This window comes from Rhinoraja longicauda, chromosome 11 (genome assembly GCF_053455715.1).
Source record: "Rhinoraja longicauda isolate Sanriku21f chromosome 11, sRhiLon1.1, whole genome shotgun sequence".
Classification (NCBI taxonomy): Eukaryota; Metazoa; Chordata; class Chondrichthyes; order Rajiformes; family Arhynchobatidae; genus Rhinoraja; species Rhinoraja longicauda.
The window spans coordinates 36,790,296-36,808,120 of NC_135963.1; the positions used below are offsets into that span (position 1 = coordinate 36,790,296).

Sequence of the window (17,825 nt, forward strand, 5' to 3'; positions counted from 1 at the left end):
TGGAAAGCCAATGAAGTGAAATTCTTGAATATATTCAAAGCTGAGATAGACTTTTAATCAGCAAGGGATTTAAATTTATGGAAAGAGTTCAGGAAGTTGGATTGGCCATGGTTTTGCTGGAGTGTGAAGGAGGTTCAAAGAGCTGAATAGTCTGCTCCTTTTCCTGCATCTTGTGGTCAGAGTTTAAAATGTAGCAGTAAGTAAAGATTCCTACAAGGAAGTGGACTGTACTTTATCTTTGGGAATGAGAACAGGCAAGTGACTCAAGAATCAGGGAACAGCCCTTATAGACAGTTTCCCGTAGTTGGTAAGCTTCACGATAGACATGGTAAAAGATGAAGCTGGAGCTCAAATTAAGGCCTATGATTGTATGGTTCAATTATTAGTATAAATAGATGCTGATGATTGGTGCTGCCCTGATGGGCTGAAGGGAATGATTCACTGCTGTATGATTCTTTGGCTAATATATAGATAGATAGAGAACTGAATGTCATGGCATCAGGGCAACAACCTGTTCCTGAATGTCAGCAAGACAAAGGAGCTAGTTATCGACTTCATAAAGAATGGTGGAGTGCATGGCCCAATCAGCATCAATGGTGCAGAAGTCAAAATGGGTGAGAGCTTCAAGTTCCTTGCCGTCAATATTACTGATGATCTGTCATGGATCAACCACATTGGTGTACAGTCAAGAAGCCACAACTCTTGAGGAGATGGGGAAATTTGGCATGTCTCCAGTGACTCTTACAAACTTAACAGATGTGCCATCGAAAGCATGCTGTTGGGTTGCCACACAACTTTGTTTGGAAACAGCTCTGCTGAAGACCACGAGAAATTGCAGAGTTGTAGAAGTAGCCCAGTCCATCACACAGACCAGACTTCCCATCGGTGCCTCCATCTACACTTCAGGTTGCCTCGGAAGAGCAGCCAACATAATCAGACTTGTCCCACCCCAGTCATTCCACCTCCCTGCTCCCAGCTGACAGAGGCACAGAAGTCTGAAGGTGTGCACCACCAGACTCAGGAATGGCATCTTCCCCTCCACCATCAGGGTTCCGAAAGGTCCTTCAAAAAGCTAGGGTACTGTCCAATTCACCTCTACCCCAGACTTTGTTATGCAATTGATTCGCTATAAAAACGAAAACTACTGTATATTCTGCACTCTGTATCTTCCCCTTTGCTCTATCTATTATACTTGAGTTTCACTTGATTGTACTTATGTGTGGTGTTTCTGAGCTGTTTGGCCATCATGCAAGACAAAGCTTTTCATTGTATCTCGATACATGTGACAATAATAAACCAAACCTTAGCTGAACTTGCTCAGTCTGATCTTATTGACTGGCAGAGTGTGCACAATGGTTCAATGGGCTTTTCCTATTTAAATGCCTCATTTTCCAGGCCAGAATAATGTATATCTTTTGCACTCGTGTATGTAGCTTCCATTTAACTGCACCTTCTATTCACATAATGAATCCACCCTGTAATTTGCATCCTCCACATTCAAATATTGTCAGGGTAAGAGTATTTTTTCCAGAGTTGATTATTTTTCATTGTTTTATATTTGCTGACCTGCCATGTTGCTGCTTCCATGCATGTAGAGGCATCTTTGCAATATTCACTTCAGCAATGTTTTCATCGTCTTGGAGACATCTGCCATTTTTATTACTGAAATAAGCTCCCGTCTGTTCAGTTGTTTAAATTCTATTTATTCGCTATGAAATTTCAGACACATTAAACACATTGACCATTTTATCTTCTATATTTCTTCTCATCCATGAAAAAGAACAATAATAGTTTTTTTCTTTGCTGCAAGTCACTGTTTTACTGTCCTTGTAAATGCTATGCATGAAGTGCCCTGAAGCTTGGATTTCTTGCAGAAAACAACTAAGTTCAATAATTACAACACTATCATTGTCCCATAAAACATAACTAAGTAGTTTCACTTGTGCATGTTATATTTTTCTCAGTCGTAATTTATTTGCAGGTACTTCCAATCTGCATCTGTAACAATAAAGATGTTATTTTAATGCCATGAAGCAGATTGGGAAAGATTCTTAATCAAAACAAGATGTTTGTAATATCCACTTATTTTAAGAATAAGAACCATCAATCATTTCATCAGATTTTCTCATCTGCTTAATAAGAGATCACACAACAATACCATGCCTCCCATCATGAATGACCTTCAAATGCAAAGCTTGAATTGAATTGAAAGATGCAGCATGTAAATAAACTAGACACTAAGGGCAACTTGGAGGTCAATTAACTTACAAACCCGCACGTCTTTGGGATGTGGCAGGAAAATCTAGATATTGAAAATCTGAAATGAATACAGAAAATGCTGGAAAAACTCAGCAGGTCAGGCAGCATCTGTGGAAAGAGAAACTGTTAACTCTTGTCTGGGAACCTTCATGAGAACTTCTGATGAAGAGTCCCAAACCTGAAGCTTTCCACTGCTGCTACTGGGTCTACTAAGTAGTTCCATACTATATTTGTATATTACTTTGTATTTGTTCAAGGTTTTCCTTACTCCTGAATTTGTAGCCTTGCATCTTACTGCCTGGGTCCATCCTAAACTATTGTTCTAGATTGAGCGTCCCTGCCTGTCGATCGTCAATAATGCTATATTTTCACAAGTGCAACTGCACAGTGAAAATTTTCTTGCATATATTGCACATGCAGTTGCTGCCATTATTGGTGCCATTATTCGAAGTCCAAAGTCCGGTCGGCCTGTCTGGCCATCTTTGTGTCCCAGGGCGCCTCCTGCAGCCGACCTTGATGGCGCTGGAGGCATTAGTGCAGTACATCCTCCTACCGGTCCACGCTCATTCCCTGTCAGGCCGACGCTCCCTCCCTGTCAGGCCTTTGGGTGGGTCCCCGACCCCGCCGACCCACGAGACTTGTTGGCAGGCACCACGGCACCTCAGGAAGGCCTCCGCAGTGAGCAATACATGAGTGATTTCCTATTATTGAGACGTTTCCTTACCCATTTGTCAACCTTGTTCCATTTCTCAACCGCATTCTCTTATGTTGAGGCAACCAAAAATATACAGAATGCTATGGTAGTAACAATATCAAATCATAAAATACATTACATTATGTATACACTTTGATAGGATCATTCAAATAACAATCCTGTTTGTTTTACTTAATACCATTTCAAAATCATTCAATGGTGCTTTTATTGTCACGTGCAAAGTCCAAACGCAGAGTGAAATCGCATCCCTGATTACAAGTATGCAGAAATAGTCTACTGATCCCACATGCATGAGGCAGCATGTTTTGGCACCATTTTCAAAGTCCAGTCCTCGTTCTTATGAGCAGGGCCCAATCCAGCCAAGCTCCAGGCTGCTGTGGGACTCCAGCCATCACCTTTCTTAGATGTCTGGATTGACCAGCGAACTGACGTCCCTTATTTCTCAAATGGTTGATAAGTAAGGAGCTAACTCGGGTTCTAGTTGATGGCACAAATTGCATTACAGCTTTACAGGACTTTGGTTAAGATGCATTTGAATTATTGCTTGCAGTTCTGGTCACCCCATTACAGGAAGGTTGTGGAAAGGGTGCAGAGGAGGTTTACCTGAGAGATACCTGGGTTACGGGTATTAGCTACAGGGGGATTTTGGACAGGCTTGGATCATTTCTCTGAAACACTGGAGAATGCAGGGTGACATGATGGAACCATGTAACATATGAAAGTTATGGATAGGGTAGACACTTAGAACCTATTTCCAAGGTTGGAAATATCAAATACTGGAAGGCACAGCTTTAAGGTAATAGGGGCAAAGTTTTAAGGAGATACTAGACCAAGTGGACCCGTTGGGCCCAAACTACTCCTGCATTGGTGTAGCACCCTCCCTTCTCCCCTTCCCTTCTCCCCCTCCCTTCTCCCCATGTGTTCTTAAATACCTCTGCTCCATTTATCTAGCTCTGTAAAACAATTCTTTCAATTAAGACTTCCTTCTCATTCCACAAATGATTTTGCAACTTGAACATTCTCCCTGTGAACGCATGGGTTTCCTTCAATATTCCGGTTTCCTCCCATATTCCAAAGAGGTGGTGGTCAGAATATTAAATGGCTGCCTTTAATTGTCCTCGGCGTGCTTCCAATGATGATTTCTGGTGGGACTTGATGAAAATGTGGGGAGGATACAAATGGGTGATGTATGACGCTATGATAATGAGAAAGAACTGCAAAGTCTGGAAGTCCGAAATAAAACAGAAAAAGCAGGCAGCACTCAGTGGGCCAGGCACTGCCTTTGGACAAATTACTGATAACCTTTCAGATTGAAGATATTTCCGTCTTGAAGAACAGTCTCCAACCTGAAACATTAAACCTGTTTTCGTTCCACAGATGTTGCCTGTCTTGCAGTTTTTTTTGTGCAGCATTTTCTGTATTTGTTTAACAAATAATATAGAACATAGAACAGTGCAGCCCAGGAAAAGGCCTTTTGACCTGTAATGTCTGTGTTAAACAAGATGCCAAGTTAAACTAATCTTCTCTGTCTGTTCATGATGCATATCCCTCCATTCCCTGCATATCCATGTGCCTATCTAAAAGCCTCTTCAATGCTTTTGTCATATGTGCCTCTACCATTACACTGGCAGCGTGTTCCAGGCACCCGCCACTTTGTGTGTAAAATTAAAAATTGCATTTCTTGTCTCCTTTAAAGTTGCCCCTCTCACCTTAAAGCTGTGCCCTCTAGTCTTTGATATAATTTGTCCAACCACTCCTTATAGGTAAAGCACTACAATCTAGTGAACATTCAGATAAACTAATACATCATCTCCAAAACCTCCACATCTTGGGTATATACCAGTACCTGCGGATCATTTCTACACATCTTTCCTGTAAAGGATGGCCACAACTGTACACACTACTTCAAATGGAGCCTAACTAAAGTGTATAAAGTTGCAACATGACTCTCTGACTCTTGTATTCAATGCCCCAACTCAATGACACATTGGCTATTTTCTTTACAACAAGAAGCTACACGAGTCCTTCCATTAGCAGAAACAATATAAATATCATCTTGGTCAAACGAAAGTCTGGTAGTGATATTAGTTTGTGTCAGGTGCACAATTCGTGATTATAGCACCAGAAGGCATAAGATAACAGACAGCCTGCAGATGGGAAGAAAATAAAATTAAATCCCCCTTCATCTAAAAGCAGATTTCAAGGAAAAATATTTCCATTGATGCCACTATGTAACATTTGTTGTCCAAGCTTATTCGGCCTTGAACTCAAGAGGCCGTTACTAAGCAAACACAGGCCAGGTAAGGACAATACTTTGCCTTTCTCATAAACATTAGTAAACCAGATGAGTTTGTGATGCCACTCCACTAGTTTAATTCCTCACTGAGACAACTTCTTAATGTCTGGATTTATTAATAGTCAACTAATTTATAGACAATTAATAGAGACAATATCAAGACAATCAAGACGATAGATTTATAGACAACTAATGTCTAGATTTATTTAGTGATTTGAATTCAAATTCCTCGGCTCAGAATTTCTAGTCTCCAGATTAATGGTCCAGAGATTTGAACTGCTGCTTTGATAACTGACCTGATATGAGTTTAGTTTAGAGATACAGTTTGGAAACAGGCCCTTCGGCCCACTGAGTCCATGCCAGCCAACAATCACCCCATGCACTAGTTCTATCCTACACTCTCGGAACAATTTACAGAAACCTATTAACTGACAAACCTGCACATCCTTGGAATGTGGAGGAAACTGGAGCAACTGGAGGAAACCCATGTGGTCACAGGGAGAATGTATAAACTCCATAGACAGCATCCGTGGTCTGGATCGAACCCGGGTCTTTGGCACTGCAAGGCAGCAACTCTACCACTGTGCCGCCCTGTGATTGTACTTCATGAATAGGTTTGCACAGCAATGATTAGGTTTATTATTGTCACATGTACTGAGGTACAATGAAAAGCTTTGTTTTACATGCTATTCAAATACATCAGATATACTATAAATAAATACAATCAAGTCATACTCAAGAACAATAGAGAGCAAAGGGGAAAATACAAAGGGGAATATAATTCTCAGCATTGCATCAGTTCTGTGGACAAAATCCAATGTCCTCAATGGGGGCAAAGGTGAATGGAACAGTGCCCAAGCTTATGGGGGATCATTCGGAAGCCTGCTAACGGATGGGGAAAAAAGCTGTACCTGAGCCAGGTGTGCGCTTTCAAGCTTCTGTGCCTTCTGCCAGGTGGGAGTGGGGAGATGAAGGAATGATCAGGGTGGGACAAGTCTTTGATTATGTTGGCTGCTTAAAACAGCATGAAGTATAGATGGAGACAATGGTGCAAAGTCTTTTAGAGATACAGCATGTAAACAGGTCATTCAGTCCATCGTATCCATGTCAACCAATTGTCACCCATGCAATAGTTCTATCCTATAAATTAGAGACAATTTACAGAAGCCAATGAACCTACAAACCTGCATGTATTTGGAATGCGAGTGGAAACTGGAGCACACAATCACTGGGAGAATGGACAAACTCCAGACACGCAGCACCGATGGTCAGAATCAAACATGAGTCACTGGCGCTGTCAACAGCAACTGTACCACTGTGCTGCCCCTGGTCTGATATGGTCTGTGTGATGAATTGGTCTAATGATTCATTGTCAACTTTTAAATTAGGAAATTGTGTGTTAACTGTAGTTTGTTAACTTCTGTAATCTTTTGGTCTTGAACCTCTTGTGCACAGAACATTGGAACATATGCTTTTTGTGTCTTTCAGGTTTACCTACACGCTTGGAGAAGGAATGTGGCTGCCACTGAGTAAAAGCTTTGTCATTCCCCCAGCTGAGCTAGCAATCAACCCTTCAGCTAAATGCAAAACGGACATGACAGTGATGGAGGATGCTGTTGAGGTCAGGTAAGAAAGTTTGAGAGACCGAGAGGGAGCGAGTCTGGTTGATATTGATCTCTAGTTTCCCAGGTTGGTCTCAATCCATCTTTGATTAAATCAGATCTATCTCAGCTTATGCAAACCTGGTCTTTTGGTGCGGCTCCAACTTGAAACAGAAGATTTGAGGAGATACCAAGCAAGACTCACTAATAGGAACCCTTGCATTGATAAAATGATTACAGCATTGCCACAAACTGAGTCATTCATTTGTGTGGAAAGGAACTGCAGATGCTGTTTTACACCGAAGATAACAAAATGCTGGAGTAATTCAGCAGGACAGGTAGCATCTCTGGAGAGAAGGAAGGGGTGATGTTCTTCCATATCTCTAGTTTCCCTCTCCCCTGACTTAATCTGAACAAGGGCCTCTACCCGAAACGTCTCCCATTCCTTCTCTCCAGAGATGCTGCCTGACCCAGTGAGTCATTCATTTGCTTATTTCCCTTTCAATAATTTTGTATGAAGTTACACACTGAATTTTAACCTTGGCCTTCACTATATGACGATTTGGTGCAAGAGTAGAATTTTTTTTCTTCAGTTATTTAAGACATTGGTGAGGCCACACCTGGAGTATTGTACAATTTTGCTCTCTTTGCCTGAGAGTTTGCATTTGTGAGGGAATTGAAGGTTTATCAGACTGAGACAGAGCCTCAGAGTTTGAGGAGAAATTAACTAGGCCAGCCTTGAGAATTTATAAGAATATAAGAAGTGGCTTTCTGAAACACACAACATTCAAAAGGGCTTGAAGGAGTAGACGCAGGGAAGAAGTTTACACTGGTTTTGGAGCCTCGAATTAGGATTCCCAGCATTATATGAGGGCTAAATCGTGAAGGAATAAACTGAAGAGAAATTCTGCACCCAAGAGGACTGTGAAGTCTCAGTCCGTGCTGATTCAAGGTGAAGATCAATGGAGTTTCTCAGCATTAAAGGAAACCAAAGGATATAGGAATAGTTCTAGAAATGATGTTGAGGTGGAAGAGGGGTCTTACTGAATAATGGAGCTGACTCAAGGAGGCAAATGACCTGCGCCTGCTCCTAGTTCTAATCTACAAGTCTTTAAGCTTATGGCAACAACTGTTGGTTTGGCAATGAGCAACCTAAGATATCCAAAGTACAATTGCCATGCAAACTTAGGATCTCTGGTGAATTTTGGGCCTGAATATCTCTGGCATTACATAATTTTACTTAATATTTCATTACTTATGCCTTACAATTTTATGAGAGGAAACAAAGAGTTAAGTAAGTCATTGCGCAAGGCATCCAGAATTTGGAAATTATTCTTGCATAGGCAACATTGCATTTCTATTTCCTTTAAAGGTCATGAACATGCAAAATATCCTGCAAAGAAAAAATATTGGGTCAGACGTTCAATATAGTTAATAAATGATGTCGGGAAACATTAAGAATGACAAGGGATTTAATTTTTCTAAAATTAACTGGCATTTTGAGCCACAGATATGTCTAATTTTGGATATTGAGACTGAACCCTTAGGAATTAATTGTGTGGTAATTGTTCAATGTGATTGGTGCTCTGTACCATATGTTCCTCAGCATCCGAGTCTAACCCGGCTGAATCCATGCTGATGGATTAGCTACCTCGGCAGTCGACAAAATCTGTGCTGATCTCATTTTCTCTCGCACACTTGCTTGAATACTATATGCCACTGCCTTCGAGGTCTTTCCTCCCTTAAGAATCTGACTGATGGAACTCATCTAGTGAAGAAGACAGTCACATTCATCTTCCCCTACTCCCTCTTACCAGCACTGACTGGTTGACTGTTTTATCGTTCACATCTGGTTTGCACAGTGACTTATCCAGCAGGTATCCACATCAGAAATGGATAACCAGCAATCGGCATGATTTGAAATTCAGTCATTTTAAATGTGGGTGACGTGACCTGCCTTGATGCATTTGCCCAGTAGCTAGAGGATTAAAATGCTGTTCAGGCAAAAGAATCCTTCCTACCTTGCTAACTGTGCCAAGGTATTCACAAAGAACAGACATGTGGGTATATCTTCTCTGACATTGTCATGCCTTTTTATGCCTGGAGATTGTTATGAATTGCATTTGGTTGTGCATCAAAACAATTTTCTGGATGCATTTAATCTGAAAATGAGAGAAAGACAATGGTTCTGATGATGATAGCATTTTTTTATTGTGAGCATTTGCCACATCCTACTTTTCCTGAGAAATATTCTTTTGTTTAGTTTAGAGATGGAGTGGAAACAAGAGTTGGACCACTGAGTCTGTGCCAACCAATGATTACCCATACGCTAGTTCTATGTTATCCCAGTTTTGCATCCTACATGCTCGGAGCAATTTACAGAGCCAATTAACCTACAAACCTCCTCGTCTGGAGTGTGGGAGGAAGCTGGGGCACCTGGAAAAAACTTACATGGTCACTGGGAAAATATACAAGCTCTGTACAGACAGTGCCCGTGGTCAGGATCGAACCCGGGTCTCTGGGTAAGGGAGGTTGAAAATAAGGGGAAAATATACAGTTAATGGCAAGACTCTTGGGATCGAAGGGCCTCTTCCTGTGCTGTACTGTTCTCTGTACTCAAACCTTGTTAAATGTAATATCAAATTATAATGTGTCCCTTGCAATTGAAACATCTGAGAAGGGAATGATTACTCGGGCTGTTCACCAAACTATGATGGATCCTAAATGCTGACTGCACTGCACTTCATTTCTAAAGGCTAAAGCCATTCACTTCCAATGAAAGATTGAACCTTGTTGAAAAAGAAAGCTGCATAAAGTTTTTTTGTTGCTCCTTTCCCTCCATCCATCTTCGGCACTCTTACACAGTGGCACTTTACAGGTAAAATGGATAGTCCACACCATCAACAAGTCATTCATACAGAAGAACTGCACAGCTCCTGTAAACCCTGCTTCCATGCAACTCAATGATCACTGGAAGGGTATAACCTGAATAATCCCCTGGCTGGTGCAGTGTGTTAATATCAATTAGTATTTACCTGTTGCCCCTCGGCATGTTGGCATGTTTCCCACCTTTCTTTATGGCAAATCTTTTGGAGGTTTGTAATTTGACATTTTGTTAATTGGTACATGGAGACTTTTGAGTAAATAATGCAAAACAAGCAATGGTTTGTCACAGACAAATGGTGCCTGGCTTGCACAAGTGGCTCATATTTCATGGCCTAAATAGTCTCCTACTGTGCATTGTGTACCTATGATGCATTATTACCATCTATCTAAACCCTCAGCTTATGTATTATATTTAGGAAAATGTATCACAGTCTCTTGAATGATTTAAAAACAAAAGGATGGAAAAGGTTCTGACTCTAAATGTCACCGATTCCATTTCCCCCCCGAGATGCTGCCTGACCCTTTGAGTTACTCCAGCATTTTGTGTCTATCCTTAGTATTTAGTATTCTTGCTATTGAGGGCGTGCAGCGTAGGTTCACTAGGTTAATTCCCGGAATGGCGGGACTGTCGTATGTTGAAAGGCTGGAGCAATTAGGCTTGTATACACTGGAATTTAGAAGGATGAGGGGGGATCTTATTGAAACATATAAGATAATTAGGGGATTGGACACATTAGAGGCAGGAAACATGTTCCCAATGTTGGGGGAGTCCAGAACAAAGGGCCACAGTTTAAGAATAAGGGGTAGGCCACTTAGAACGGAGATGAGGAAGAACTTTTTCAGTCAGAGAGTGGTGAAGGTGTGGAATTCTCTGCCTCAGAAGGCAGTGGAGGCCAGTTCGTTGGATGCTTTCAAGAGAGAGCTGGATAGAGCTCTTAAGGATAGCGGAGTGAGGGGGTATGGGGAGAAGGCAGGAACGGGGTACTGATTGAGAGTGATCAGCCATGATCGCATTGAATGGCGGTGCTGGCTCGAAGGGCTGAATGGCCTACTCCTGCACCTATTGTCTATTGTATGAACCAGCATCTACAGTTTCTTCCTACTTAAAGGATGGATATGCTGAACATCTGAAACAAAAGCAGAAAATGGCAGAAATATTCAGGAGGTAAGTCAGGATTTATGGAGAGCGTTGCTATTTCACATCAGCTCAGTTTCTCTCCAGACAGAAACTACCAACACCACCTGTTATTATGATCTGACAATTCAAGTGTGCAAGAAAATTGGGGCGGTTGAAAAACCTTACGCTCACCTCTGCTTCTGACCAAGGTCATTTTTACTGTGATTCTTGGGGAAGGGGGTCTTTTTGAGGAATTTCTATGTGCCCAGCTGAACATAATTGCACATGAGCATGTTTAGATAATTTGAACAATTTAAACAAAGAAAAGTCCAGACCATTTGCTTTGATTTACTGCCCCAATCTGAATAATTTTAGTGTCAAATATAGAAAATTCAGATTCAAAATAATGAACAGATTTTAAATCTAATCTGTTGCAGGATTGTTTAACTTTCCTGTAATTTCGAGTCCAAATCACCCTGCAACTTCACAGCAATTAGTTGTAACTGGAAGTTATATGCTTTACATCCAGTAGCTGTTCAATGTGACATTAGTAAAAGAAAAACGTGTATATAAAAAATGCGTTGCCTTGTCCTGACACCTGATTAATCATTTCCTTTCTTGGGGAGATGTACAATAAATGAGACTGAAGGTCCATGAAAGCTTCAAAGCTTGTGATGCTACAAAAAGTTGATATTAAAATGTCATGAAGCATAAAATGGAAAACCAATTTAAATTAGACCATCAACCTTCAGGATTCACCAGCTCACAAACTGAATTCTCATTTTCAATAATTCCTTCTCTCAGCTCTTCAAGATAAACGTGAACAAAGGATGATTTCCATCACAGGCTCCAAACGGTTGAATCATTTCAGGAGTCTGAAGTCAAAGTACCAGACTTTATGAATCAACAAAAACTTTCTTCAACAAATCCCTTCCAAAGTTCATGTCACTGATATTCTAATCTGCAAAGTTCTCTATCATTCTCCCACGCATGCATTTTCTGACCAGAAATAATATTCATGTGAAAACTCATTGCAATCATTTTTTTTCAAAGGGAAATATCCAATAAGTTATAATGAATTTTTAAAAAGTGTTCTTGACCTTTCCCTGGCAGCAGTGACTGGTTTGGTTCTAGCTGGACACCCTGCAGTATCATGGCACAGTTTGTTCTCTCTTTGCAAACTTTGAAAATTCACTAGCAGTGCTGAGGATGTTCATAAGTCATAGGGATAGAGTTAGGCCATCCAGCCCATCGAGTCCACTCTGCCATTCAATCACAGCTGATTTATCTTTCACTCTCACCCCATTATCCTGCCTTCTCCCCATTACCTTTGACACACTTGGTAATCAAGTAGATGTCAATATCCACATTAGAAATACCCAATGACTTTGGTCAGTTTCAAAGGATTGCAAGGTCCATCATGGTGAAGCTGGTCTCTATCGCTGCCACGTTCACTCTGTTAACTATTCCATCTTGGACGATACAAGATTTACATAATAATTTCAACTAACTGTGAATTTTTTCCAACTTCATCAGTGGGAGAGCCAACACTTGCTTGCAACTATTTCGGACGCACAATAGTGACATTTGCTCACAACTGGTATTTTATGTTTAAGTGCACACTTACTTTAGAGACAGAGGACCTTTGGCCCACCGAATCCGCGTTGACCAGCAATCACCATACACTAGTTCTATCCTATGCACTAGGAGCAATTGTAATGAAGCCAATTAACTCTAAAACATGCATGTCTTTGGATACTGGAGCAACCAGAGAAAATCCACGTGGTCACAGGGAGAACATACAAATCCCATACAGACAGACAGCATGCATAGACTGGATCGAATCCCGGTCTCTGGTGCTGTAAGGCAGCAACCCTACTGCTGCGCCACTGTGTCGCCCTCGACCCAAATGTGGCGTTCCCAAATGCATGTTTTTTTTGGCATTTGTTTTGTTTGTTTAAATTTACCTGAGTTATACCTGATGAAAGTATTCCCTTTGCAAATTCCTCTTATTCAGACTTCTGTGTAAGTGAGACACTGTGAATTCCATTGAGAACAGTGTTGTTCTCACGACAATGAATTAAAACATTTAATTCAATAATTAAAGCACATAACTTACCCATTGAAAAAGAGTGGAGCAGGAAGCAATCTGCTGGAGGAGCTCAATGGGTCAAGTAACATCTGTGGATGGATAGGGATCATCGATGTTTGGGGTTGAAACCCAGCATCAAGAATGACCATGGGGAGAAGGCAGGAGAATATGATTGAGAGGAAAAGATGAATTGGCCATGATTGAATGGCAGAGTAGTCTTGATGGGCCAAATGGCCTAATTCTGCTCTTAGAACTTATGAACAACTTGAGGTAATAACAAAGATAATTGGAAAGAGCTGAAACAAGATTAAATAATTAAAAATAACAAATTTTCTTTTAAATTATAAATTTATTTGAAAATATAAATGACAAAACCTTTTCTTTTCACAAAATGCTGGAGTAACTCAGCAGGTCAGTCAGCATCTCAGGAGAGAAGGAAACAGTCTTTTCGGGTGAGACAGAGGTTCACCTGCACCTCCGCCAACCTCATCTATTGTATCCGCTGCTCTAGATGTCAACTTCTTTACATCGGCAAAACCAAATGCAGGCTCGGCGATCGTTTCACTCATCACCTTCGCTCAGTCCGCCTTAACCAACCTGATCTCCCGGTGGCTAAGTACTTCAACTTCCCCTCCCACTCCCAGTCTGACCTTTCTGTCATGAGCTTCCAGTGCCATAGTGAGTCCCACCGGAAATTGGAGGAACAGCAACTCATATTTCGCTTGGGCAGCTTGCAGCCCAGCGGTATGAACATTGACATCTCCAACTTTAGATAGTTCCTCTGTCCCTCCCTTCCCCTCCCCCTTCGCAGTTCTCCATCTATCTTCCTGTCTCCACCTATAATCCTTCCTTTGTCCCGCCCCCCCTGAAATCAGTCTGAAGAAGGGTCTCGTCCCAAAACTTCACCCATTCCTTCTCTCCTGAGATGCTGCCTGACCTGCTGAGTTACTCCAGCATTTTGTGAAATAAATACCTTCGATTTGTACCAGAATCTGCAGTTATTTTCTTACAATGTCAAAGCTTGATCGTACTTAAAACAAAGAATGGAAATCCTCCCCTAAACGTGCTTTTTAATGAAGATGAGTGATGCTGTTTAGATGAATGGCATTTTACATGATGCACCAACAATGGGTGATGGGAAGTTATGGATCAGAAATGGAATATATCTGGCTCAGTCCAAACTTGTAGAATGTTCCTTGACTCAACAATTTGTCCTGAGGTCGAGTATGAGGCCAGATGTGTGTGCCCAGGTATCCGGCGTGTCTCATCTGTGGTGTGAAGATGTGGAAGTTCGGAAAACATTTAGTTTAGATTTATGTTTAGTTTAGCTTAAAGATACAGCATGGAAGCAGGCCCCATTCTCTTCTCTCTATACATGCTCCCCCTTGGCCAAATCATTCAAAGGCACGGCATTTCTTCCACTGCTATGCCGATGACACTCAGCTTTACCTCCCCCTGAAACCCAACAACCAGTCAAATTTAAACAGCCTCTTACACTGCCTTGAGGACATAAAATGTTGGATGGCACAGAACTTCCTCCAATTAAATGAGAGCAAGTCTGAGGTCATCCTATTCGGCCCCCCCGACTCCATCAAATCGATAACAGGCAGTCTTGGAAGTCTATCCTGCCTAGTCAAACCGCATGTCAAAAACCTCGGCATGATATTTGACTCTGCATTAAAATTTGATAAGCAAGTCAACGCTGTGGTAAAAGCCAGCTTCTTCCAACTTCGAACCATAGCTAAAATCAAACCTTTCCTCCAATTCGACGACACAGAAAAAATCATTCACGCTTTCATTTCCTCCCGCCTAGACTACTGCAACTCCCTTTACACTGGGATCAGTCAATCTTCCCTGTCCCGCCTGCAACTGGTCCAAAACGCAGCAGCGAGACTCCTGACGGGTACCCGTAAAAGGGACCACATCACCCCGATTCTGGCGCCTCTCCACTGGCTCCCTGTACGGTACAGAATCAACTTCAAGCTCCTCCTATTCACGTATAAAGCCCTAAATGGACATTCCCCCCCCTACATCAAAAATCTTCTAACCCCCCTCTCTAACTACAGGTCCCTCAGGTCGGCCGACTTGGGGCTACTCACTATCCCGCGGTCTAGGCTTAAGCTCAGGGGTGACTGCGCTTTTTGTGGTTGCAGCTCCTAGACTGTGGAACAGCATCCCTCTCCCCATCAGAACTGCCCCCTCCATCGACTCCTTTAAGTCCAGGCTCAAAACCTATTTCTACTCCCTAGTGTTTGAGGCTCATTGAGGAGGCGCTGTGAATTGTTTGCGTGCTACTGTATGTTTCATTTTTTTCCTTAGTACCTAATCAGATGTACAGCACTTTGGTCAACGTGGGTTGTTTTTAAATGTGCTATACAAATAAAATTGACTTGACTTGACTTGACCTCAGCACATCGAGTTAATGCTTTAGTATCTCTCCATGGTCTCACGCCTCTGCTTCTGTAATCTCCTGCATCCAAGCAACTCCAGAGATGTCTGCATTGCTACCTTCATTACACCTCTAATTTTCATACTCTATCATATTTACCCATGCATTTAACTATTAAACCTTAATACCAGGGCGGCACGGTGGCACAACGGTAGAGTTGCTGCCTTCCAGCACTTGCAGCGCCAGAGACCTGGGTTTGATCCCGACTTTGGGTGCTGTCTGTACAGAGTTTATACTTCACCCCGTGACCGCGTGGGTTTTCTCAGAGATCTTTGGTTTCCTCCCACACTCCAAAGACGTACAGGTTTGTAGGTTAATTACCTTGGTAAAAATGTAAATTGTCCCTCGTGTGTGTCGGACAGTTTTAATGTGCGGGGATCGCTGGTCTGTGCTGACTCAGTGGGCCGATGGACCCGTTTCCGCACTATATCTCTAAACTAAACCAGAAAACGCTTCACATATCTCTTTCCTCATTTAACATTCTCCTTTAAACTCACCTCTGCTGGAGCTTTTAGTCTTTGCATCCCTTTCGATTGCTTGCTGTCCAGTTTAGTAGATGCTCTTTTGTGGCATTTACTAATGAGCAAAATAATCACGATTTTCCAGTTGTGCCGGTAAATGTTTGGTTGTTTCATTAATAAAGAGTGCTTCATGAAATTGAAAATGCTATTGTATGTAAATACAAAGCAATACAAAATACATTTAATGTAAATACAAAGCAATTCTGAAACGTTATTGTTTTTTAATTCACGTTCAACAAACGAATATGGAGACTACAGTCAAGTTGCACACATATGTTACCATAAGTGCTCATTGTGGATTTAGAAACAATAGGTTATATCTGTTAAATACATTATTTGATAAACAAACAATATATTTCTAATAAATGTCTATAATTGAACACAGACTGCATTCTGGGTTTTCAGAAGCTCTATCCTATGGTACTGTGTGGGACAAACATGAGAAAGATTAAGGATCATGAAATAAATACATTCAATTAAAAAAAATTGGCTTGCTCAATGGATTAAAAACAGATTTTATATTGAAAAGCAACTGCGATGACAAATGGAGAGAATGTATAGGAGAGAAGGTGGTAAAGTGATGGTAATATTATCTATCAATGATCAAGAAAAGTGACGGGAATGACCTATGAATTTTAATTTAGATAAATATAAAGTTATGGGTGAAGGAATAAGAGACATGTTCATATTGAAGGACTACCTGTTCTCAAAATGACAATAGATGTTTGACCTTTTACTGAGAATATTTAGTCAATGGGAGCTGTAATTAACTAAGCTAATTATGTGTGGGGAAGCATTTCAAGGGCAGGTAACTGCAAATAGAGGCTTTGTACGCTCCATTTAAACTGTTTACAGTTGTGGACACATCACCAACAACCTGGAACTGATATCAGCAATGCATTCAAGATTCTGAGAAGAGCAGTGAGAATGATATTCAAAACTAGATGTCAAAATTATAAAAATCAAGTACAATGTCATTGAGGTATGATCGAGTTGCCCAAAGTATTTGGTGCGCGTTAGTGGGTGCGCCATTAGAAATGCTAAACATCTTTAGGTTGTGAATCTGATGCTGCTTGTATCAGTAGTGCTGATTCTCCAAGGATTGGGGAGTGTTCCACCATTTTGTGAATGAAAATGTAGCATCTAAAGGCTAGTGGTCATGGGTCTGGTCAAGATCTAGGGTTGGATCCGTTTAGAATTGGTGCCAAGAAGTGAGGAGAGGCAGGATAGTTGGGCATTAGAGCTGGCACCCGGGCTGTCAGTCAGGTTGGGGTTGAAAGTGGCAATGAGGTGGTCCATAATTGCCCTTAAGGGTTACCAGCATTTACTGGGTATTGCTGAGAATGGGGTATCAGGGAGTCTGAGGGTAGGATGGAATGCTGAAGGACTATATCTTGTCTTTTAGCGAACAATGGATGGTTGCCAATGCTACCGTGGAAAGCCCTGGCTTTAATAATAATGGGTAACGAAAGGCTGTGTCCTACCAGTGTTCAGTCAGAGTGCAACAGAAACCAAGTCATCATCAAGTTCCCAACAACGGTAATTTCCAGGACAATGTGTTTAAATTCTCTTCTGAGGCAAATGACACAATTCAATGTGTCCTTGGCACAGAAGTTGTAATTCTTTGAGAGTAATGCGAGGTTAAAGATTTAGAGTGATGTTGCACAATCCAAAAATAATCATTGTGTGTAGTTCCCTCTTGGGGAGACTCGACATCAACAGCATGGTGCCAAAATATATCGAGGGATGTAATCTTGTTTATAGGCCGGAATTTCAAGATTTTTAATGCATGGAGGGACAGGAATAATATACAGTAAATGCAAGAAGATTGAAGTACAAAGGAAATCAGATGCTGGAATCTGGAGCAAAAAGCAATCTGCTGAAGCAAT

At 41.4% G+C, this 17,825-nt stretch overlaps 1 protein-coding gene across 2 annotated transcripts in view; it reads left to right on the top strand.

The window, feature by feature from the left end:
- astn1 (astrotactin 1) overlaps positions 1-17,825 on the top strand; it is a 1,605,092-nt gene that overhangs the window by 873,468 nt on the left and 713,799 nt on the right. For both annotated transcript variants that reach the window (XM_078407397.1, XM_078407398.1), the window contains one exon: positions 6,759-6,896. In XM_078407397.1, the coding sequence (XP_078263523.1) occupies positions 6,759-6,896 (138 nt within the window). The remainder of the gene's footprint in view (positions 1-6,758; positions 6,897-17,825) is intronic.